Source organism: Lissotriton vulgaris, chromosome 12, assembly GCF_964263255.1.
Source record: "Lissotriton vulgaris chromosome 12, aLisVul1.2, whole genome shotgun sequence".
Taxonomy (NCBI): Eukaryota; Metazoa; Chordata; class Amphibia; order Caudata; family Salamandridae; genus Lissotriton; species Lissotriton vulgaris.
Genome location: NC_141700.1, coordinates 645390803 through 645417788, shown reverse-complemented (window position 1 = coordinate 645417788; position 26986 = coordinate 645390803). Strand labels below are relative to the sequence as shown.

Genomic DNA, 26986 nt, shown 5'->3' with positions numbered 1-26986 from the left:
ATGCCACCATATCATATCAGCTCTTCACAGAGAGACTGAGTAAGGGAGCACATACCTTGTGACACACAGTGGCAGGTCAGTAGAGGCCAGCGGTCGCACAAATAATACCGGGGCGCCGAGAGACCATCAAGACGATACAGCCGCTACCATTGGCGATACCCAAATGACGTCCAGAAGCTGTTCTTATTCAAACAAACAAGTTGAGTTGTAGGTAAAGATAAAAACAATATGCACCCTCTTTGAACACAGATCTTACCCGTGCCTAACCCTTACCAATTTTTGGATGCAGATAATAGTCTGGTTTTAGAATAGTAACTAACAGACGCTACCTTGTCCATGGATATAATTATATCCACTCTAGCTATAGTGATTTATAAACAGTGTACTTCTCTCGCTGCGCTACTATGGAACACAACCGGACGGAGTACATTTGTTGTCTGAGCTGGGTGAGTGAAATAGTGGCAGACCTATTTACACAGCATTAGGTAAATAGTAAACCGTTTGTAACAACTTTGTTTCCAAAATATTCTTTGCTTCACTATACCATATTAAAATTGTGCTCTTTATGCTAAACAATTCCATATTTTTGCTTCACGCTGCATTTGTTTTGACCATGTTTAAACTCGTGTTAGAGCGTCGTCAAACACCAGAAGCCACAATATGGCTGTTTCATAACCAGAAAAATAGTGCTGGGTCGCGCAAGCTCCCTTCAAGAACATGTTTTTCACTGGTGCTATGGAATAAAAAAGTGTTAGACAATTGCTTTGTAGATATTAAATGGATTTCCCTGCCCTCGCAGTTGTTGTAAGGTAAGAGAAAACTGCAATCCGAGTGCTCGGCCTTTCTTTTTAAGGCCTGCTAAACGAAGTGTCACGCCTTATAAGCTGTGAGGGTTTTCATTGTGACCTATGGAGCCACATTGTCCCTATACTACGACTGATGTGTATCTAGAGCATTCATCCCTCATGAAGGTGTAAAAACTCAAAAAATGGCCAACATACCTTAGTCGTCCAAGTCGTGTTTTTGTGCAGCTTACATTAGAAAGTGCTATTGTACTGTAACATTTGTGTAGCACTTACTAGCCTTCCGTGGAGTGCTAAAGCCCTTACTGGCACGGATGGTAAGCTACACCATGTGGGAATGTGGCTGGGAGGGTGCGTTCCTTGTTTTGAGCGTTTGTGGGAAGTAGTTGTAGGTTGTGCAGGATAAGTACCAAAGTGCAGTTATCGAGTTATTAAGGATCGTGTGCTTAACGTTGTGATGGAATGGAATGTGAGAGTTAAAAGCACACCTGTAGATGTGTGGTATGTACGCCGGCAGTTCTGGTTAGCTCTGCATTTCCCCATATGATATATATGTTAGGCAGAGGTCTAAAGAAGGGAAACCAGTTGCATTTTATGATAAATAAGATAATAGATTTACAGAGGAGTACATATTGCATTACAAATGCTATAGGTATCACATTTGCGAAAGCTATAACTATTGGCATTGTAAATGACAAAGCTATTAATTTCGCTATTTTCAAAAACACATAAATAAAAACTTTGCCATTTACTTTGCCATTTACAATACCAATAGCTCAAACTTTCCTAATGCGAGACCTATTGCATTGCAAATGCTTGTTCTCCACTGCTGTTCGCCTTGGCCATGGAGCCATTAGCCTTCTTGACCCACACAGGAGTATTATACTGGGGGATTTGACTTAGTAACAGTGTATACCATATAGCCCTCTGTGCTGATGATCTCCTGCTCTTCCTGGGGAGCCTGGGGGAAGACCTGCCAAGTGCTAAGGCATTGATGGCGGAGTTTGCGAAATGTCCGGTTTAAAAATGAATTGGCAAAAGTCCAAACGTTTTCCGCTGTCAACTAACAGAATCCCCCCCCCCCCCCCCCCCCCCCCCTCCCCAATGCCAGACTGGGGAATGCTAAATGGGAACCCAGATTTCTAGAATATGTAGGAGTTAAAATGTACCACTCCAGTGCGGACTTATTCGAGGGGATCCTGGTGGTGGCTCTGAGGTCCCTGAAGGGCAGCATGGAGTTCTGGAGGGGTCTCTCGCTCTCCTTGGTGGTGAGAGTGGCCTTGCAAAAAATGGTGGCACTACTGCGACTATTATATTTCTTTACTGTGCACCCAATATGGATTCCCCCTAGGTGGCACATGGACTTATTCATTAACATCAACCTTCTTGTGAGGCTCAGACCGTAGACGGGTGGACCTGAAAACAATGCAGCACCCGTCTTTTGAGGGAGGGCTAGTGGGCCCAGACTTTGAGCGATATTATATAGCTGCCCAATTATAGTGATTGGCGTGGTGGGTGGGAGACCAGCCGTGTCCCATACAAGAGGCAGACCCACTTACGCCGGACCTGCATGCACTATGTAGATTATTGCTGAGAATAGGCCAAGCCTCAGTGGAGGACTCCGAGTCTGTGAGGGTGGCACAGCGCCGTTTGAGACGCTGCCTCCGAATGATACATACCCTGGTATCCTACTCACTTGACCTACCCATAACAGTATTGAGGGGGCTCCCCCGTGGTGCTCCATGGGACAGCCTCAGTGACTGGTTGTCAGCAAAGGCGGCATGACTAGGAGACTTGTATAGAGCCGGTGAGCTCATGCCTTTCGAAGACTTCAGAGAGGGATATGATTTGCCCCACAGTCTTTTGATTTGTGTGTACTGGGGAACAACTGAGCCTCCACACCACGCAACCTGGGGTAGGATTAAAGCAGTTTCATGTCTTTATGGGGCCCCGGCAGAGACACCTTACAGCCACTGACTCCGTTATGGGATAGGCAGAGGATTTGAATATCGCCCTGGAAGGCAAACCGTGGGAGAATATATTGATAGGGATCCCTAGGACTTCGAGAAATGCCCGATTCTGGCTAATTAACTTTTTCATATTTCATAGGGCATACCTCTCTCCGGGATGAATTAACAAATTATTCTGGAGAGACGATGCAAAGTGCCAGAGATGTGGAGATGTGGGAGCCGAACTCCTCCATATGCTTTGGGCATGTCCAGAATTATGGAACTCGTGGACTATAATTTCTGCCACCATTGGCGAGATAATCGAGAGAGCAGTCCGATGCGCCCCGGCACATTGTCTCCTGGGATTATTTCCACATAACTCCAAGACATGGGTCACTACCAGGTTCCAAGACCTGGTCTTGATTTTTGCGAAGTTTGAGATTACGTGTCAATGGAAGTCCCTTGTGGGACCCAGAATCCCAACCTGGAAGAGAGAATTTGAGAAGGTGGCAGCTTGTGAGGGGAGAGTACTCATTAGAGAGACAGAGCTTGGGAGGCGTTGGTAGATAATTTAAGAGAGCTGGAGCTTGTTTCGGGGAAGTCATCTCCAGAAGGGGAATTCCCACAGAGGAACCCAGAGCAACAGATCAGGGGTGGGGAGGTGGGACCACATACCTGATCCAGAAATGCCCGATCTTAATCCTGGACTGGCGTAGAAGGGTGGGAGTCATGAGAACACAGTTAGAAGAAGGTAAGGCTCAAGGCAAAACTCCACTATATTCAAGAGGCTGGTGTTAGTTGGGATCTGCAACTGGGGGAGGGAGGATGGGAATTGGGGGTTTCTTGAGAATTCGGGGCGGATTGTTTTATCAATGTAACTGCATGAACTCAACATCAGATTGAATATGCTTCAGTTACAGTAGCCAGGGTATACTGTGAGTACGATACCTAATTTGTAATTGAAATGTGAAGCGTATGTTATGTTGTCCAAAAAAAAAAACAATAAAATAAGTTTTAAAAAAAGTAACGTATGTAAGATCTGTATATAATATTACTCATGCAGGTGTTTCATTCAGGTTTTACTGGTACATTCCATTTATGGAGCTGACTTAAGGAATCTATCGCGTCTGCTCTTATGAGAGTCACATAGGATTCGGGAGGCTTCTTTATGGCAATAACACTGACCCGACTTTTCCCTATTCCTCAGGTGTTGACAGCTTCTCACAGGAAGTAGCCGAACTGCCATGCAGTTAAAACATTTTTTTTAAAGAAACCCCAATCCCGTAGGTCTGCCTTGGCCTTATCAAATTCAAGGTAGCCACGTTTTATTGACCTTGGTGTTTTTTATACCACTCATGACTACCCAAAGCTCACCTCTAAATAATTTAATGATGGCCTTTATAGCTGTATGCAGTCTTAGTTGGCGCATCATTTGACGGCGCCTACAGCCTTAAATGTTCACTGTGCACACCTTACCAGCACAAACATTCAGCAGCTGTCTTGGGAGTGCGCTAGTTCTCGATTGTAGTTCAGAGCTTTTAAACTAATTCCCACCAGACTAGAGCTGCACATTAATTCTTTTTTTCTCACTTTTTTTTTTGCTTTGTCTCCTAAGGGTACGGAAGTCTTTGAAAACCCTCAACGTCAGCCAGAGTCAGTTTGTGTAAAAGAGAGATGTCCTTGCTACAGACTACTAGAGATTGCTTTTTGGGGGATAATGACTGTTCTGGTATTTCCCTATGGAGTCTAAAAGCACTGCCTAACTCTGAGACATATTCTATTTCTAGATTTAACTCTTAGCCATTTTGTCCAAGTCTTCAATCAGCCACACAAGAGAAAAGTTGAATCAGTAAAACAGTAAACACTTTTGATTTGAAATTGTGCCAGGACAACATAGCGTCAGACAATCGTAGAACATGTTATAGTGAAGATACATGTATATAATTTGGCTAAAGATGTTCATATGCATATTAGAGAGGTCATGTAGTGGATTCTACTTGCTCTTCATCAAGTAAGAGTTCAGTCTTCTCTGATGGAATGGAAATGCTGTTTTATGCAAGATTGATCTCTTTTATTCTTTAAGGAGGGGCAGATAACTGAATTTCAGCCCTCCAAATCCTACTCTAGTCTACATATGGAAAGCAGCTGCTATGGGAGCTTTCCGCAAAAAGTTTTGTACGTTCTTCCATGTTTTTTTCTTTTCATTTTGTTATAGTCTTGTGGGAGCTTAGATCATAATAGGTCTAATGCTTTTATTTGTTAGACCTCTTTTGAGCAGATATTCACAGATAGGCATATTCTAGATTACCATATTTTGATTTCTACTGTGTTCTGGCTAGCCAAATGGATCTCCTCCGCAGCAGAACTGCTAGTTGTCACCATCTGAAGTGTGCTGGACCAATATGTGTCCCAGTTCAGCATAAGTAATTCATGAGGGATAGCTGAAACATTTCATGTAAATACAACTGCTTGCTATACTCATTGCTAGATGTACTTGCTGCCGATTGTGTTGTTGTATTTCACTTTTCATATAATTTGTGTGACCCCCCCCCCCCTTTAGTGAACAAGGTCTTAATAGTCTCTGGGTCTAGGTTTGCCATCTAGATCTGGGAGACATGTTTGTATCAGAGTTAACCTCCCTCATACCCTGGTCTTTTGCCCTTTTATTTGAAGTCCCTTAGTGAAGTTGCAATTGGTGATGGCCCTAAACCAATACCTTAATTTTGGTGCCATGTACTTTGAGCGAGTACTGCCTATCGTTCAGCCAAGTATTTGGAGATGCTTAAGAATTGACATGGGGGACAAAGCTACTTGTAGGCCGAGGACTTTAAGAATATCTAGTAGAGGGGAGCCTGTTGAAGTTGTTAATAGCATGGGAGGGCTGAGGGTGGGGTCTAGCTTTGGACAATCCGGTTTGCATCCTGGTATAATTGGAAGCGACATCGAAGTTGACTTGTTTCCTCCTTACTGCTCAAGAAGGTAGATGGGGACTTTGGAAACAAATGTACATTCGTGATGTGTTTTCTTAAATAAGAGGTGATTCCTTCCAAGTAGGTAAATCATGTCATGACTGATTTTCTGTATGCTTTCTTGTGGGCGTTGAAAGCTTTCAGCAAGACATAATTGTCTTGTTGGCAAGCACTGTTCATATCTCTGTAAATAAGTGTCTTCATTTCCCCTAGAGTATGATTTACTGTGGTGGGTATTTAGGAACATGTAGTTTCTCTGACGTATGAAACAGAGTCACAGCCGCCCAGCTCGCTGAAGGTCTCTGATTAAGAATTCACTTGCTACCCCAAGTGTCTTGACAAAGGTTTTTTCATTATACCTTTTCTGGGATAAATGTACCATTCAGATCTACTTTTGTTGTTCGCTTTGCAAATATCTGTTGTTCACAATGAAAGTGATTAGGCTTCTGGTATTTTAAAGGGTCAAAGATGTTTTTAAAATTAGCATTTTGTCTTCATGCGTATGTGCAGTAGCATACTAGTTTTACTGTGTGTGTTTTTTAGGTCTCGCCTTTTCCATTCCGAAGGAATGGGAAATGGCGAGAATTCAAGTGCTCAAAATACTCGTGAAACCACTGGTTTTTTCGTGCGGTTTTCTTCGAGTTCACGTGAATCATGTGACCAAACAAGCACGAGCATCAGCCTCCCTCCCTCCCTCCTAATTGCATTTTTTCACGGCCGCCACCACATCAAAGGGCTTCTCCCAGCGTGTGCTCTGCGGCTTCTCCTCTCCTAATTATTCATGGCTGGCTGGTGGCCGGCCGTACTTTGTTTCCCTGCCGCTCTTGTTTTTTTTCCAGCTGTGAAGGGTGACTTGCTGCTTATTACAGGGATTGTGAAAGGAACAGCTGTAGGATGCAGTTTTCTAGCCTATAACGAAAAGTGACTGCCTGCAAAATATATCCCCAGTCGGGAGACCAGACATGAAACGCATATTTCTGTAATTCTGATGAGGGGTGTAGTTCCTGTTGTCTGATTATGAGTCATTGTGGTCAGGTGTGCAAACGATGAATATTCGCTGAAACTAGATCCTCATACAATTGTGTGATACGTAAGTTTGTAGGAGTTAAACTGTAGGTCTGTGTAAATTTAGTTCCCATTAAAAAACAATGCGCATCCGTAAATTATGCGCTACCGCACGCTGCTTCAGTGATCTATATTCGCAACAGCCTGCTCCCAAATGCACCTGCGTCCTGCTGAGTGGGCGTGGCTCACTGGTGTTGGGATTTGTCACTCCCCATGACTTCAATGACGTTACACTGATGGCCCCACCCCCACTCTGAAAACTGTTCTAGCATCACTGCCTAAATCAAGCAAGGCCGATTAGCTTTGCCAATGTTTGTTGGCAGTATCAGATGAATAACAATATTGAGTAGCTAGAACTGGAACTGTTAAAGTTCTGAATGGTGAGTGTGGATTAAACATTACTAAGGTCTGTGGGAGGGGTAATAAGTCGTTTTTGGGCTAAGTCATTCACTCGGTTCTACCCTTCACTCTCCTCTGCAGCCTCAGACGGCGCACGTTTCCTTCTACGTCTGATTCTCCTTCTGCATGTTTGATCCTCTGCAGCCCCCCACCCCTGCAGGTGCTTCATGTTTGATCCTCTGCAGACTGCAGCCCACCACCCCTGCACGTGCTTCTCGTATCCGCTGTAAGCACTACATTTTCTTTTTCACACTGCCCATTTGAACAGCTTGCCCCTCCCTCACAATTGAGGCACACGAGTGCATCTGTGCAGGTAGATTTTGACTCGCTGACGGGCTCTGAACCTTGCATGCCCCAAGCCTTAACTGCACTCTTCGTTCCTTGTTAAACACCCGCTGGCAGCTGAGCTCGCCTAGAGGACCCGGTTCAGTCAGCACCATCCTAGAAATGCTGTGTTAAAGCCACAAACGCAACATCCTGGGGAAGCAAATGTAAATAGGAGCTACCTCACTGGCGGGGGGCACCTCGTGTTGGGATACCCACTCTGAAATTAAAATAGGTCCTTGTATTGATGATTCGGGGGGGGGGGTAAGAATGGTTCAATTGTTTGATTGCTCGGTCTGGAACATGGGGACCCGACCCACTTATATTTATGTAAACTTGCTATCCTGCACGGGAGCTGCTTGGCACTAGGCACAGCAGGTTGGCATGAACAGTAACTAGACCTCGAGACCTTAAACAGCATCGTTTTTTCAGTATTTGACCTTCTACTCACATAGCCGAATATCCATTGCACATAGGTGGACAGGGCCTTGACTAAGGCTTTCAATTTCCAACCGCTTGAAGGTGAATGTCCGTTTTTATGGACTGCCAGTCGAGGTCCCTTAAAATGGGGGCACGGCACAGGAGTGCGGTTGGGCAAGTTGCAAATGAGCCGGACAGCAGTATTGTGCGCCCCTTGGTGCTTTGATACCAAGGTGTTAGCTGCTCCTAGAAGCGCATTATCGTAATCCAGGCGCCGGGTATCTAGAGCCCTGTACTAGGATCTTGCTATATCTGGGGGAGGGAGCATGTACCATAGTCCACCTGGGTTTGAACACATCTAACCCCAGATGTTTTTTACTACCTGATTAGGAGCGGCAGCTGGGCCAAGCTCAGTCAGTGACTACATTTCCAGGCCTTTGTGTAAAGTAGAATCTCCCACAGCCCCAGTAAAATGGACCGAACCCCTCCCTACATGCAGTCATCTAAGCAGCAGATGGAGGCGTGCAATAATGAAACCAAACAGCAGGTGTCAGTCTTGCCAGGGCAATGCACTTAGTCTCATTGTTAAAGTCCCAGCATTGGTCGCCACGTTTAAAACAAACCTATTGGCCAACTTGGAATGGTAAAGCAATAGTTTACAGGATTCTATGACTGTGTTCCAGCGACCATGGGATGTGACTTACTACTTATAAGCAAAAAGCAAGTGCCTTCTAGGCGCTGCCTGGGGTGCTCTGGTATCAGATTCAGTTCTCTATAAAGAGAACTGAAAGACTGTCAACCAATCTTGACAAAAGTTCATTCACTCAAGTTAAGTGCTTGTGACCACTTAACGCATGTAATCTCGAGGCAAGAGAGCTAATGTCTGATGGGTTCTGAACAAATGCTCCATGCAGTATGCTGCTGGGTACCGAAGCAGTGTAAACCTCACAGGCCAATGAGAAGACGTCTGCCCCAAAGACCCTCTCTGTGGTTAATGTTTTACCTAATCTCTTCATTACAAGATCTGGCAGATGCAAGTCTTCTGAGGAGTCTAGCAAGAATTAATACTGCAAGTCTTCTACCCATTGTATTTTTATTTTTTACAAAATGCCCAACTGCAGTTTTTAACGAGGCACAAAACAATCCACCCTTAAAGACCTATTGGCTTGAACATGTTGCCTTTTGTAGTAACTTTTCATAATAAACGGATCAGACCCAAGGCTTGTCTTCATATCCACCTATGTCTTACTCTAAGAGCAAACTTTCATACATTTCAACAGTAAACATGTTCAGAATTAAACAAGTGTACAAAATTAGTCTAAGCAAAATAAAATATGCCCCCCCTCCCCCCCACTCATGAGGGCCTAACAAGACTTTTTCTCATTGCAAACCTGTATCAAGATTGTCTGGACAGAGGGTGACACCAAAACCCTAGACCACAGCTTTCCAAACTTTTCATGTTGGTGACACACCTTTTTGTGAAAAAAATTTCAGGGACACGGTAACGCGAGGAAGCGCAGCGAGCGAGCCTGAACCACCTATGGTGGGTTCAGGCCCCACACACACATACCCCACCCCACACACACCCCACCCCACACACACCCCACACAGAACCCCCCCCCACACACACAACCCCACACCCACCCCCCACACAACCCCCCCACACACACACAACCCCCGCCACACACACACCCCACACAACCCCCCCACACACAACCCCCCACACAATACCCCCCCACACACACACCCACACACAACCCCACACATACCACCCCACAGACACACAACCCCCCCCCACACACACCCCTACACACACCCCACACAACCCACCCCACACAGGCACCCCGCACAACCCCCCCACACACACCCCACACACCCCCCACCCCACCCCACACAACCCCCCCACACACACCCCACACAAACCCCAGATACACCCCACACACACCCCTACACCCCCACACCCCCCCCACAGGCACCCCACACAACCCCCCCCCACACACACCCCTACACCCCCCTCCACAACCCACCCCACACCCCCCCACACCCCACCCCCACACAACCCCCCACACACACCCCACACAACCCCCCCACACAACCCACCCCACACCCCCCACACAACCCCCCCCACACACACCCCACACACACCCCTACACCCCCCACACACAACCCACCCCACACAGGCACCCCACACAACCCCCCCACACACCCCACACCCCCCCTACCCCCCCCCCACACCCCACCCCACACACCCCACACAACCCCCCAAACACACACCCCACACACACCCCTACACAACCCCCCAAACACACACCCCAAACACACCCCTACACCCCCCCACACCCCCCACAGGCACCCCACACAACCCCCCCACACACACCCCTACACACCCCACACAACCCCCCCCCACACACCCCCCACACAACCCACCCCCCACACAACCCCCACCCCACACCCCACCCCACACAACCCCCCCACACACACACCACACAGCCCCCCCACACACACCCCACACACACCCCTACACCCCCACAGGCACCCCACACAACCCCCCCACACACACCCCTACACCCCCCCACCCCCCCCCCACACAACCCACCCCACACCCCCACAGGCACCCCACACAACCCCCCCCCACACACACCCCACACACACCCCTACACCCCCCCACACAACCCACACCCCCCACACCCCACCCCACACAACCCCCACCACACACACTACTACACACCCCACACCCCCCCACACAACCCACAGGCATCCCCCCCCCCCCCCCCCAGCTGTGAGGCACTTCAACTCTTGACAAACAAGCATTGGAAGGGCCTGGGAGAGGACTGTCACACCGCGAGGAAGCTAAAAGTGGCACATAATGTATTCAAAACACAGACACAGGATCCGTGGGGGACTCCAGAACTGACCAATCACAGAACCGGAGACTGAACTAAATGAACATCAGAGAACCTGAGACTGGAGGCAAAGATGCACTTTAATCACCGACTTTCTTTAGCAACAGCGACAAGTTCACACTAAAATTTTAGAACTGGGTCAGGTCCATGAAAGCGCCGCATTTTACCGGAAGTCCAAGCCTTTCAGCCCCCAGGGACGGCTGCTCGCCTTGAGGTGCGGCCTGCCTTGCAGATGCAGTCTGGGGGTTGTTTTCGTGTTCGGCTCCGCAATGCTTGCAGAAATTAAAACTGCATGTCATTCCCTGCTCTCGCAAAACCCCCCCTGGCGAGCCTCCCACCACAGATTAAAAGTATGTGCCGCGCTCTGCACTGGGCCTGGGTTCATGTGGACAAACTGCTGACAAAGCCCATGGGAAGGGGCGAAATCAGGAACTCCAGAACCGCTTAATTTAAGGGACTCACTGAGAAGAGGTTGATGTACTAGTCATCAAAGGGTTTCAGCCCCCACCCCCATCGGCATCAGATGGCTTCAGCCCCCACTCATCCCCCCCCTCGTCTGTGTGGCAGCCAGGGACCGCTCACAGCCGCAACCGAGCACCTCGCAGGTCTTCAAAGACCTTGTGCATGTTAATAGGCCCTATTAACATGCACAAGGTCTTTAAAGAGCTGTGAAATGCTCGGCAGAGTCGAGCTGCAGCGGCTCTTAGAAGGGCTTTGTTGTTGTTTCACCTCTTCTAAGAGCCCCTGCAGCTCGACTCTGCCGATTCCCGGCAGGAATCATCTCCTCACGCGACACACCTACGGTTGGGGCGCGACACAGTAATGTGTCGCGCCACACAGTTTGGAAAGCTGTGCCCTAGACTATGGAAATTGGAGATTCAGAGTATAACCATTGACCCTTGAATGTTTGCTGACTTGCGTAAGTTTCACAATCCATGTCAGTTCAACTGCCTAGATCGAAACTTCTTATACGTTTGGGTCTAAACTGTTATAAGTTGGTGACTGCAACACGCTCACACCTACTGTATGTATTGGTTAAAAGTTAAAAGTATTGGCATTGTAAATCACAAAACATAAATATAAAATGTCATTTACAAAACCAATAGCTCCAACTTTCCTATTGCGAGACCTATTGGCAACGCCAGTGCTTGTTATTGGATGAATTGCATTGACGTTGCCTCATTTTAATGCTATTTGTATTGTATTTAATGTAGGTTTGTAAACTACTTGGATGAGATTGTTTTGATAGTAATGGGGTCTTATATTCTGTGTATTGATAATTGGACTTGGCCATTTAGCGCTGCTGTTGACTTGATTGTTCTTTGTGTTCATGAATTTGTAAATTCATGCACCACAAAGTAAATAGACTATAGCTGTTATGAAACCGTAACTATGAAAAAGATAAAGTGAAAAAGCAGAAGAGAAAATATCAGCAAATATATTTACTATTTTTATGACCTTTTAAAGGCCCTAAATGGTGGGGAGATCATGTCTCTAATGCTAGAGGGAACTTCACTATTCGTGTTTTTGAAATCCTGCAGTCGTTATTAGGTCGAGCCTAGACATCGAATACGCTGCTCAGAGGACATGCTGTTTTCAGTATGTGGGCTTTCATTCTGCCTCTCACTGCTGATTGGTTGAGGAGAGTGTCGCTCACAAAAGCTTGCTTCGCAATGGTTTATTTGCATTCTATGTCTTACCTTGTCATATCTTGCTCCTCCCACTGGAGTATTGACCTAATATGGGTATACTTTCACAATAGGGGTTTTTCTTTTGTGTTTGCGCATTCTTTTAGTTTTGCACCGCCATCTTTTTCATCTCAGCTTCTTGAGCACGCCGGTTGCTGCCTTCTTTCTTCTGGGAGGCTCTTTCTGCTCCTGTTTGCTTGCCGCATGGGCCTCGCGCCGCCCCACCTTCCTCTCATTAAAGGCATGCTCTATGCCCTGCTTCATCTTTAAGCCTAGGACGGCTCACACGGTTGGTTATCTGAGCATACAATCAACAGGTGCCAGGTTCGATCCCCGATTGTTCCAGTTATTTTCTTTTTAACAAATTTTCTCTGTTTTATTGATTTTTCGTTGTAAAATGTGTACCCTTTCGTGATGATTTTAGGGCTGCACACAGTTTAGCCCTCTACTGGAGGCCGTTCGGGTCCCGCACAATACACAGAGCCATACGCGTGCTCCTACTACCATGCCCACCAGCTCACATCCTACTCGAGGTCGCCGCTCTGCCTGGGTACCTCATCATTAACTTACCACACTCTGACGAGCGGGACCATCCTCTGAGCGATTCTCTGAGCAGGAATTCACTTCTGTTGTAATTAACAATACCAGCCTGCTCACATCAGGAGCTTCCACATACATTTTCTATCGACGCATACAGAAGGACTTCACAGTTAACTACTGTTAGTGCACTTTGCAGCCCCTTTATAACTCTACTTCTGGAAAGTGTGGCTGCTTCACAGGTGTTCATCTTTAAGTCTAGGACGGCTCACATGTTTGGTTATCTGGGCATACAATCAAACGGCACGGGGTTCGATCCCCGACTGTACATGTTATTTTCTTTTTAATGAATTGTGCCCATTTCATTTATTGTTCATTGCCAAATTCTCACCCTTTCTTGCTGATTTTGGGGCGCACACATTACCCCTCCTTGCTGGAGGCTATCTCCAGTTGCATTTTCTTCCCACGCATAATTAAGGACTGTGGATGGAAGGAACCCTCAAGTTCTTTCGGAAAGGGCAGACTGGAGACCTCTGCCATCACCAGCAGCTGCTTGTATTTTCATTGCAGAGCCAGCAATGCACAACATGATCACAGGGGGAAACAACATTTGTTCTTCGGCTTTTATAGCACACACTCCTGCTTCTTCTCAGACAATTTGAAAATGTATTGCATAAAAAGACCACCTGCTTCGTGGAACACTGGTCAGAACTCTTCAAAAATGCAGAGCTTGCAAAGAGGCTCTTTATGTAAATCTTAATGTTTGTTACAATTATGTGCCCTTGTTGCTTGTTTAAAATTATGCTGCCTTGTGTTGTCTGATACCGAAGCAGTTTTACATTCGCTAAGCAAAATCTTTATGGATCAGATTAATTTAGTAGCTAAACTCTCAACGGAAAAAGAGATTGTATTCTTGGTCTGGTATTGTCATTAAGTTATGTCAGTGGAATCATAGTTGCTGGTCCTCATTGCTTTTTAGTGTTACATAGGTGCCAGGATTGTGTATGTTTTATAACGGTGCCTAATTTAGTGAAGTAGTATCTCTATTGCGTAAAATATAGCGTGCACTTATTTCTAAAAGATCAGTCCACTGCAAAGAAACAAAATAAGTAAAAAACATTGTCATTTACAACACCAGTAGCTCCAGCTTTCATAAATGCGAGAACGATTGCATTGCACATGCTAGTTATTTTTGCGACTGGTTTCAGGGATTAGGGAAAGCTGTAAGTTTTACAAGGCCTTAAATTACCATACTTTAGGAGTGTTTTTCACTACAGATATGCAAAGCCATTCAAGTACGTGTATGACAAGCTAATAATACCAAACAACACTCTGCATTTACCTGGAAAGCCAATGAAAGGATGTCTGTATTTATGACAGAACTAAGTATTTCCCTCTGTGGAAAGGTTATAGGCAAACTTGTCCTAGTTGGGGGGGGAAAGGTGTTTGTGGCTTATGTAGCTGTAGATACACATGCTGTGCATCCTCCTTCCATCTAGTGTGGGGCTTGGACATGTTCAACGTGTTTTTGTTTGAAGAAGTCTTTTCGAGTCACAAGGTGTGGTGCCTACCCTTATTGTGGACGATGTGCATGAGCATCGGCTCCATAGACAGATTGTTCTTTCGAGGTCAGGCATTCTTGCCAGGACTTTAGCACTGTTCCTCTTCGGTCCAAACAACCCTGCTGTTTGTCGGTCTCCACCTGTGGATGCTGCTTCGAGTCCATCTCGTGGTTGACGAAATTTCCACTTCGGGGCTCTCCCATCACTTCCACATCTAAGAAGGTCCATGAGATAGAACAAACTCCTTTTTGGTTCTACCCAACTTGCCACGCCAAGTTCCCAAGATCAGATTTGCACAAAGTCTGTCACTTGTGAGTGGTGCTATCTATTATCCCTCAGATGCACGTGCCTCGAGCTCCCGGGCCTAATCTTATGGCTCCAGGACCGGCCGCCCTCAGTACCTCTGGTGACGAAGTCTGCTGTGAAGCCTCACCTCTCAACATCGACTGCCGCTTCGGTACTGAATCCAAAGACGACCCCTCGAGCACACTTGAAGTTTATATCTTAGGAGCAGAGATCCGCCTATGGGCATTCTGGGCGCCAACCTGTTTTGGCTCTGTCCAGGCCATTATCGGAGGAAACCGACCAGCCCAACGCTGGGCAGCAGAGGGTTCACATTCAACCGGTGACGGACTAGATATTGGCACAGCCTGTCCAGTCACTGAAGGCCTCTGTCCCTTACACGAGGAGAATTACCTTCGAGTAGGCCCTCATCCCACCTTCAGAGTTGACGCTCAAAAAGCCTCAGCGCCACGACAAATGCACACTCCATCAGTTCTTGGTCTTTCTAAGTCGCCGTCTCTGTCCCTCCTATTCCTACCTCCCCTTTGCGGCCCGTGGACCTACACACACACACACATTACCCACAGGGTTCTTACCATGCAGGGGGTGGGGACTGTCCACGGTCGCCTTATTACCTGCCGTATGACCCCCCAGGCTCTTGATCCTTGGGAGGACTACCAGGTAGATCCTCCAGATGTGGGGAACACCCTTGTTGTTTTTGGTCCCCTCACACACCAACAGGCCCCTTGGTGTCATGCTTCATCATCGGGGTCATCGTACCCCTCTACGGGGTACGGCGTGCTGCGACCTACGGGTACGCCGGAGCTCTTAAGTTGACTGTGTGGTGTGGATGGGGTATTTGAATGTGAGTGTATAGTGGGGTTTAGATCTAAGTGAGTGAAGTTTAAAATGAACCTGGCCCATGGGGTAGCAAAAAACTTTTAATGGGCCCCCAGGCTGGTGCTATTAAAATAGTGTGGGAGGTTAATAACGCAAACAATGTGCATTACCTCTTCTCTGACGCAGGAGGTAATGCACATCGTTTGCGTTATTAACCTCCCACACTCTATTTTAATAGCACCAGCCTGGGGGCCCATTAAAAGTTTTTTGCTACCCCATGGGCCAGGTTCATTTTAAACTTCACTCACTTAGATCTAAACCTCACTATACACTCACATTTAAATACCCCATCCACACCACACATAGTCAACTTAAGTGCTCCCGCTTACCCGTAGGTCACAGCACGCCGTACCCCGTAGAGGGGTACGATGACCCCGATGATGAAGCATGACACCAAGGGGCCTGTTGGTGTGTGAGGGGACCAAAAACAACAAGGGTGTTCCCCACATCTGGAGGATACGCTCTACACTCAAGGAGTGGATTGTTTTTGTTTATGTACATATGACCAGGGAAAACGAATCCATTTCGATATATCTCTTCCCCCCCCCCGCCCCCCCTTGTTAGTGATAATACCAGGTAGATCCCCCAGCTGACACTGACCCAACCAAACCATATCCCTTGACAAGGCAACCTCCTACCATTCGTAATAAACTGGGAAGCAGGTTTTCATAAGGTTGAACTGTATGGTTTGGTATAAAGGGAACAGAAGATGGGGCAGCTCTCAAAGGAGTTACTGCCTTAAAACAGTGATCCCCGAACATCCAACATCTATTGATGGCAGACTATAGGGGTTCCTGCACCTATGGGAGGCAATGACCTCCGACCGGTAGTTTCTAGACATCATAAGGGATGGATATTGTTTACAACTTACCCAAACCCACCCAATATTCCTCTGCACGCACACAAGTTATCCACGGAAAACCAAAATCTCCTCAAAGAAGAGGCGCTACTTGCCAAAGGGACCTTAGAGCCGGTGCCGTCACTACATCATGGCAGAGGGGTATACTCCCTGTATGTTCTCATTCCCAAGAAAGATGGCTCCCTCAGGCTCATACTTTCACCCTTCAGGATGGACTCCTTCTGTTGTGGCAAAGTGACTTCCTGATCGCCCTCGACTTGAAGGACAACTGCTTCCATATTCCCGTCCACCTTGCCCATCGAAGAGTTCTGTGGTTTGTGGTGGGTGGAAAACATTATAAGTTCAAGGGTGCTGCCTTTCGGTGTCCCATCCACCCCCAGAGTCTTCACCAAATGTCTAGCTGTGGTCACTGCTCACCTCAGGCGGGGTGGCATCCACGTATTCCCTTACCTCGAATGACTGATCATCAGCAATATTGAAGCAATGACTGGTGCGTATGCAAACAACCATAGATCCTCTTCACAAGCTGGGCTTCACCTTAAATATAGTCGGACCTCACCTTCAGGCCCTCCAAGCACAACCCATCCTCTGGTCTAGCCTAGACTCAATGGTGGAGCAAGCTTACCCAAATCTGGCCATGGTCAGTGCTTTCCAAAATCTGCTACCTCTTTTTCTGCCAGATCATCAGGAAAGTGTAAGAACTGTAATGTTTTTGCTAGGCATGATGGCATCCCTTTCAAAAGTGCCTAGCGGCACAGTGATCATTCTCCGCAGTGGTGGAATGCCAAAAACCTGTTAAAAGGATGGCCCTTACTAGAGCTAGTTCCGCAAGAGGCCATCCCCACAGGCGCCTCGCTCACCGGATTAGGAGTGCATCTCCAAGATTGCACAATCCAGGGCTTGTGGATAACCACACAGCAGGGCCTCCACATGAACCACCTAGAATTGCGGACTATACAATTTACTCTGCGGTCATTTCTTTGTCATTCACAACAGAGGCATTTTAGTCCATATGGGCAACCCCACGGCTGTCTTTTACCTACAAGGGGGCACCCACTTGCCCCAGATGACTGCTTTAGCCCAGGGCATCTGGAAGTGGGCGATTCATCACAAGGTACAGTTGGTCATGCAGTATATTCTGCGTCTGGACAACGATTTGGTCAACCTGCTCAGCAGGACATATCAACAAGTTCAGGAGTGGGAACTTCATCCCCTGATTCTACTAATTTACTTCGGCAATGGGGGTTCCTTCACCGCAGAAAGCACAAAATGTTCAAACTTCGCTGCCAGATTACCACATGGCGGTCCATGGGCAATGCACTGTGGATGATCTGGTATGGGATATTTGCTTACGCTTTTTTGTCTCTCCTTCCATCTATAGTTTGCAAGCTGAAGCAGATGTCCCTCACTCTCATCCCTGTAGCCCCACCCACGGCACGACAGCCTTAGTACGCTACTCTGCTGGAACTATCCCTGGTTCCTCACAAGAAAATTCCTTACAGGCCAGGCCTTCTCACGCAAAACCACGGGGTACTATGGCACCCCATTCCTCAACCGCTTAATCTTGCTATCTGGCTCCTGAGGTCATGGAGTTTGGTTACCTCAAACTATCAGAAGAATGTGTGTCCATTCTTCTCATAGCACGAAGACCATGTTACCAGGGCCTGCTACATGGTCAAATGGAAGCATTTTGTGCACTGTTGCCTTTCAGAACATATCAATTCTCTCGCACTGTCAGTAGAAGAAATTCTCTATTACCTCCTTAATCAGTGAGGCCTTGCCTACACCTCCATTCAGTTACATGTGGCTGCTGCAGCTGGTTACCTACAAAGTAGGCAGCACACTTCCCTCTTCAGGGCAACAGTCATTCAGGCATTTTTTAAAGGGCTTATACAGGTTATCCCTCCCTGGATGCCCCCTGCATGGAATCTCAACATTGTCGTAACTAGGTTCATGGGCCCTTCTTTTGAACTTTTTTACTCTTTCCTGCTTAAGTTACTTTCTTGGAAGGTAGCCTTCCTTGTAGCCATAGCTTCCCTTATGCGAGTCCGTGAGATACACACTCATCCTAGAGGAGCCTTTCTTCCAGATTAATTTGGTTAGGGTGATCCCCAGAACCAACCCCAAATTTCTCCCTAAAGTGGTTTCTGCTTTTCATCTCCAATCAATTCATTGCCACATCCAAAGTCAGTAGCCGAACGCATCTTGCATACCTTAGATGCTGAAAGAGCGTTAATGTATTATGTGGATTTGAACAAAACAGATTTGTAATACAAAACAACTTTATGTTGCCTACTCCGAGCCACACTAAGGGCAGGCCATTTCCAAAGCTGTATTTGCTCTTTGACTTGTCAAGTGTATTCAAACTTGTTATGCCTAAGCTACAAGGCCCCTACCTATACCTCCAAGACCACATTCCACTCGCAAAAAAGGTGCTTTGATGGCTTTCTTGGGGAATATATGACTAGCTGACATCTGTAAAGCAGCTACTTGGTCCACGTCTCCCATTTGTACTAAAGATTACTGTGTGGATGTCCTAGCTAGACAAGATAGTTGAGCAGGATGTCTTGTGCACGCTGTTTAAATCTTCTGCAACATCCTCAGGCTAAGCTACCGCTTTCTGAGGAGGACTGCTTTACAGTCTATGCACAGCATGTGTATCTAAAGCTACACCTCCAGTCGCAAAATGTTTTACTTACCATGTAAACATCGGTTTGTGGCATGTGCTCTAGATTCACATGCACCCACACTCCTCCCCGGGCAGTGGTCAGTTGCAAATACTCCTACCTTTAAGTCTTTATTTTGCATGGTCATGTCTTCTCTATCTATATGCTCCATCTACATATTCGCACTCCGGTAGGATGAAACCATTGTAATTATGGAGCTGATGCCCATGCTCATTGTCTACAGTAGGTGCACACGTCCAAGTCCAACTAGATGCAAGAGTATGCACAGCATGTGAATCTACAGCACTACATGCCACGAACAGATGCTTACTGGGCATGTAGCATTTTCCTTACTGAATATCGGTGTTGGATGGAAAAGTCTTCTGCATGGTTATGGATGTGCACCCCTTCCCTGAGTGCTCAACTGTACTGTTGTTTGGTTCCCTAATGCTGATTTTTGTTGTTATAGGCAAACAATGATCAAGCGTGTGCATCATGAGATTGGCCTGTCTCACTGATTGCAGTCTTGTTGAACCAGGAGGGGCCGGCCAAAGATCTGCACTTACAGTGGTGGAAGACTACTACCTTCACCTGGAGTTAAGCATCGCGAGTGCAGTGGTGGGAGCATACCTTCTAGATAACATTATGAGTATACATCTCCTTTTTAGGTCGAGCCTGCCAATGCACTTGCGAGAGCTATTGGGGCTTAACCAGAGCTTAACCATCGGGCGATTCCATGCAGTGCCCGTGAAAAGCGCGTGCACATCAAAGCCACCAACCTCACTCCCACAGGCATCTGAAGCTTCCCCCGGGCGTGCGCTCTGCCTCAGGCATTTCTCCTCCCCTAATTATTCACTGCCCACGGCCTGCCGTATTTTCACTTTCACAGCCGCCAGGCCGTGACTCGCATCTATTGTCATGTCTGTAGATTACTCATACATAAGTTCATTTGATGTCACAAAGCATGTCCTTTTACCTTTATTTTGTTCGTTTTTTAATGATACGCTGAAATCGCACAAGAGTACTTTCTTTAATACATGAGAGTAATACATCCACACTACTGACACTCCGCAATCTACTGCATCGCTCAGATTCACTAGCACTATCCGGCACAGGTCACAGAACTACAAGTCTTTCTTTCACGTAGTTCATTTAAGTTGAACGCTCCAGAATCACATTCGGGATGCGCTCGTCACTTCCGGTTCGTCTACATTCCTTTCTGAGATAATCATCGGGCCATCGATATTTCCAGACACCGTTTACAGGAACGCATTGAACACACCGTTTTCAAGTTCCAAGTAAGTTTTTTTTAACTGTTGCACGCCATTATGCTTACAGCATGCCATTATCCGCTCGCGGTAACAGTATCTTTGTCTCTTTCACAGATACAGAAATTTTGTAATTCACGTACACCATACGTGAGTATTTACTCATCTATTTGCCCGGTTCCACATTTGTCACCTTTGATCACACCGCTTGGCGCGTTTTTTTACCCACTTGAATGGTATGATTACCGATCATACTTTACCCAGTTCCACGTTTGTCACCTTTTATCACTCCGCTGAATGGTATGATTACCGATCATACTCCCGCATGACATGATCAATCTTGTGGTTTTATGGTTCCTCAATCACTCGTTTATACTTGTCGCACCCAACACCCGTAGTGCACCATCATTCTTTTCTCTTCGTCTATATCACACAGTCCAATAAATCCGGGACGCACACCAGTACTTGTCTCACTAGTTGTTACACTTTTTTCCGCCACATTTATCGTACAGGAAGTTTATTGACATTGGTTGCACCAGCACTCCATGCGCACGGTTTACCTTTCTTGCCACGTTAAAACGCTTCGGACACACTCGCAGCCCCTGTACCACAGTATTCATATCTGGAGATCTCCACCAATATGTACTCTTGCACTAATTCATTCTATTTGTGTCTCCCGCTGATACCTTGTTGTGCCTTTCCGCACCCTGTTAAACTCGTTTTTTGTGCCCTTCTGCTGTCTGTTAGACTCGTTTTTCCCTTGTTTTTCTGCCCTCTGTTACTCGTTTTTTGTGCCTTTCTGCCCTCTGCATCACCACATCATCACTCTATGCTACTCCAGCATCACTCAGCACCACCACATTATCACTCAGCACCACTAAATTATCACTCCGCACCACCACAGCACCACCCAGCACCACTCAGCACCACCACAACATCACTCAGCAGCACCACTCAGCACCACCACATTATCACTCAGCACCACCACATTATCACTCCGCACCACCACATTATCACTCTGCACCACCACATTATCACTCTGCACCACCACATTATCACTCTGCACCACCACATTATCACTCTGCACCACCACATTATCACTCTGCACCACCACATTATCACTCTGCACCACCACATTATCACTCTGCACCACCACATTATCACTCTGCACCACCACATTATCACTCTGCACCACCACATTATCACTCTGCACCACCACATTATCACTCTGCACCACCACATTATCACTCTGCACCACCACATTATCACTCTGCACCACCACATTATCACTCTGCACCACCACATTATCACTCTGCACCACCACATTATCACTCTGCACCACCACATTATCACTCTGCACCACCACATTATCACTCTGCACCACCACATTATCACTCTGCACCACCACATTATCACTCTGCACCACCACATTATCACTCTGCACCACCACATTATCACTCTGCACCACCACATTATCACTCTGCACCACCACATTATCACTCTGCACCACCACATTATCACTCTGCACCACCACATTATCACTCTGCACCACCACATTATCACTCTGCACCACCACATTATCACTCTGCACCACCACATTATCACTCTGCACCACCACATTATCACTCTGCACCACCACATTATCACTCTGCACCACCACATTATCACTCTGCACCACCACATTATCACTCTGCACCACCACATTATCACTCTGCACCACCACATTATCACTCTGCACCACCACATTATCACTCAGCACCACCACTCTGCACCACCACAGCACCACCACAGCACCACCACCACAGCACCACCACCACATTATCACTCAGCACCACCACTCAGCACCACCACTCAGCACCACCACTCAGCACCACCACAGCAGCACCACTCAGCACCACCACAGCAGCACCACTCAGCACCACCACAGCAGCACCACTCAGCACCACCACAGCATCACCACAGCAACACCACAGCATCACCACAGCACAACCACAGCATCACTCAGCGCAACCACAGCATCACTCAGCGCAACCACAGCATCACTGGTTCAAATATGCTCTCTCAATGTTTCAAGCTTTATTACAAATGTCACAAAAATATGTTATTATTTCACTTCTGTTCTTGGATTTTTGTCACAATAAAATAAACTGAACATAATCTTCACAAAAGTTATTTACAAAACTTTAAGCTATTGCCATTATAAATTACAATCATTTTATTTAAGTATAATTATTTAAAAAAATAAAAGCCATTGTTATTTGTAATATCAATACATCTAAGTCACGTAAATACAAAACATGTTGCATTACAAATGCTATAGGTGTCACATTTGCGAAAGTTATAACTATTGGCATTGTAAATGACAAAGCTATTAATTTAGCTATTTTCAAAAACCACACATAAATACAAAAATTGTCATTTACAAGACCAATAGCTCAAACTTTCCTAATGCGAGACCTATTGCATTGCAAATGCTTGTTAACCTGTAACACTGGAGTTGAAGCCTGCAGACTTACACATTTTCCGATGCTGTGTGTTTAACTCGCCCTGCTCTAAAACTGTTTGCTGTGAAGTGCTGCACAGCTCACGAGTGGTCCAACTACACCTGTGGGTATGGGTGCCTGGGAAGGGTACATTAAAGGGATAATGCAGTGCTGAGCAGTATGTTCATGGTTAGTGCTTGTGCTGGGTGTATGTGTGCCTATGAGTGGTACAGTATATAAATGATACAGTGCTGTGCAGTGTGTGTGAGTTGTATACATGCACTGGTGTATTGTACCTGTCTGTGGTACAACACATGGAGGGCCCTGGGTTCCACTCTGGGAGACCCAGACCTGCATGGTTAAATATAGAGGAGGTAGGGAAATCCCGCCCGTACAGATTTGTGTATCGCTGCATTCATGTGAGATGGGTGGGACACACACTGGAGAGGGGAGAATCAGGCTTCCTTTGTACTTTTCAAAGGCCAATCTTTGATTCAGTGAGAAGTCACAAGGAATCGGTGTGGGCACATCTCTGGAAGAAGAGGGGGCGAAAAGAGAATCATAAAGGGTAGGGGTGGGGCTCTCAGATAAAATTTTGATGCACATCACTGCGGCTGATACCCGGGTGTAAACTTGAGTCACTCCCATGGCATGACTTAGCTGGCTATCTGCTTTCTAGTCGCTCCTACTGTGACAAACTGCTTTTCGGAGGATTTTCATGGTTCGTCGCCCCAGTAGTTATACACCCGCAATTTTTTCAAGGCTCTAATGTCTCTTGTTTTAAACCATTTCGTGTGTGGTGATAATTCCAACCCACACAATCCTCCGGCGTAGGTAAATAGTTATTGGGGTAACTCTGAATCTCTTCGTATATGCTGATCACCTATTATTATGGTTAGTCCTCGTGTTCATTCATATCAGAACTCTCCTATGCCAAATGCTGGTACCTCGAGTGTACGTGTTGGCTCACTAAGATCTGTTTAAAGGGAACCGGATGAAAAGAAATAAAGAAACAAAAAACCTATTGTGATTTCTGTTGTACATTCGTTTTGACTTACTATTGCTACTGCTGTCATTCTTGTGTCTAAAACTTAACCTGTGCTGGGGATTGTTATTAGGTGTGAGGAGACGGCTGTGCATGGATCAGGTCGTTGCCCGTTTAAAAGAAAGACCCTGTGTGCCAGATGAGGGCTCCTTTGTGTTGGGCTGCGCTGATCGGGCTGGAGCCCGTGCATAGAGCCGAGCTGGCGACCCTGTATGCCTGGAGGTGCCAATGTGAAAAGACTACTGTGCGGTAAGGGCTGTAGCCTTGTGTGGCAATGGCTCACGACCATGTATGTCAGGCGGAACCACCACCCGTGTACTGTGAGGATATAGTGACCCTGTATGACGAAGGGGGTCACCAGTAACAGGAAGCATCAAGAACTGCAACCAGATGTGCAACCCCCACTGAAGAAGTGAGGATGCCGTGAGAGCACCATCGCCCAGATGAGGGACAGGCATCTGGATCAATGCAATAACCCCCACTGGGAGACTGATCGAATTCTTACCCCACAGGAGGACTGCTTCGGGAGAACAGCGGATGTAGGAACTCTGCATCCGCTTAGTGTCGTTCGCCGTGTCCTATTGGGTTTGCCAATGCTTGTTCTTTCTCTTTCCTTTTCTGGGCCTGTCTGTCCACCTGCCACACCCCTCTGTAATTTATTGGCTAACAGTGGTTTTTTTTTTGTGAGCACTTTATCATCAGATCTGCAGTCAGATGAGGCCCATAAACAACTGTCCATGGTACGTGCTGGCAACCCCGCTTAAGCTGCTTAAGTGAGGGGTCTGTCACCCCCCTGCGCAAGCTAATGTTTACAGTTATTCACCAATTCCTTTCAAATCTCTACCTACCCTAGTATGGATTTTTATGTAATGAGGAAAAAGGGAATGTATAGAAAATGAATTTGCAATTGTTGAGCATATTTTCACCTGCAGTAATGTACTTGTTTACATTTGCTCATGGAATTCAAATATTTTTAAGAAGTACCATTTTCAGTCATACGTCTGCAAACTCTTATAAATTGCTAAAAGTCTTGATTCTGCTCCAGTTTATAACTGCGGGTGAACTTTTCTACTTTCTTTTAGAATTGGGCACATAATTTATTTGTTACCCATAATGATTTTACAGTATTTCTTAATTATTCATCTTCTCCTCTTTATTTAAATATTGGCATGCATGAAGCACTTTTTGCCAAATGATACCTCTGTATTTAAACTTTCTCAATAGTTTAGCAAAACCTTTTTTTCAAGTTGCAATTTTTGTGTGCATATTATATTCCAAAAGCAAACCACTGTCAATCTTACTGTCATGCTTATACGTGTATTTGCATATAATCCGGTGGCATTTTGGGATCTTTCTAAATATTTTCAAATTGTTTCTTTTTGACCTGCGGACACATTTTTATACTTAACCCTTTCCATGCTCATGACGAGCTCAGCTCGTCATGCAGTACACTGCTCGTGTGCTTATGACTAGCTCAGCTCATCATGAACAATGGGATTTACAGATCCCTCAGCACAGGAAAAGTCATAGCACCCAAGGTGTTAAGCCACTACCACTTATAAAATCTGAATATTGTAAGTGCTACCCTAATAATAATGGTTTTCCTTTATTTAATCCTATATACCCATTGAACAACTTGTACCTATGGATACTAACCTTTTCTTAGTAGAAGACAATCCTGTTTTACAGATCCATTCTGTGGTATCAAATGGCAGCGTTGGATTGGCCTTCTTGTCCAGTGGACAAAATAAACATGAAAACTTGTTGCCATTGATTCCAAACAATATGTCCTGGGCAATAAGAAAGCCACACCCCAACATTATTTTCCACCCAAGCTCCTTCCTCGAGCAAACCCACCATGATCTCTAAACTGAAGCAAATCTGGTGGCTTTAACAAAACAATGTTAGAAAAATCCTTCTCCCCTCATGACAAATTAGCAACAAGATTCTGAAGCACCCAACTTAGTTGCTTCAGTGCAGTTTTAGCACCATATGAATAAGTATAATATCTGTTTCTGCTTTACTACTTCATTTTCCATTATACAATTGTAAAGAATATACCATGCTGATGGTAAATTCAGTTTAATTCCTCACTAGCTCTCCTACTTAAACGTGTTATCTGGAGTTGCAGGCTCTCTCCTTCATTTCAAAGTATTCCACCATGCCACTCATTCCTTTTTTGATTTTTTTAAAAGTTTTTATATAGCGCAAACTAGACCTGAAGATATCAGGTATCAGAACGCTTTACATGAGCATCAGTTTTGTTACAGATGGACACATTCCTTTTTGTTAGGCACTGGGACATTAAGTGATTTGCCCAGAATCCGGGGATGTTGAGCGTTGTTGCTGAAAGGCTAACACGGTTCCCCAGCTTTGCGGTCGACCGCTATAGCCGCAAGGCTACATCCTCTTCCAATTCCTTCTGCTGCAGAATGGAATCAAAGATGGCATTGGGGCTGCAAAATGAAGGAAATAGAATTTCAGCTCAAAATGAAACAAATAAGCCACAAAAAAGACATAAACAAACATTTGAGGTGCTTTGCATGATATTATAGAGCTACTAAATAAATTGTGGCGGCAACATTACTCTTACAGGAAAGTAGCTCTTCCTTTTGTTGAAGGTAAGCAAAATCTCTGGAGTCTTGTTGAAAGCCTAATGTTACCCTAATTTAGGTATCTTTATTTTCTAGGGAACTGCACATGGGGAATGGACTGTAGATTTCTCCACCCTGGAATGAATGATAAAGGAAGCTATTCACTTATACCCAAGCAGGATCCCTTCGCTGGCAACTGTGCACCTCCTGCTGGGGTTCCAGCCCTATTGCCAGCAAACCAATGGGTACGTTTTCTTGATTTTTATTTTT

The 26986-nt window shown here is 46.0% G+C and overlaps 1 protein-coding gene across 1 annotated transcript in view; it reads left to right on the top strand.

Moving 5' to 3' along the window:
* Nucleotides 1–26986, top strand: part of ZC3H18 (zinc finger CCCH-type containing 18) — a 449445-nt gene that overhangs the window by 53983 nt on the left and 368476 nt on the right. Inside the window, exon 4 of the mRNA XM_086945597.1 lies at nt 26813–26961. Within this exon, the coding sequence (XP_086801723.1) occupies nt 26813–26961 (149 nt within the window). The remainder of the gene's footprint in view (nt 1–26812; nt 26962–26986) is intronic.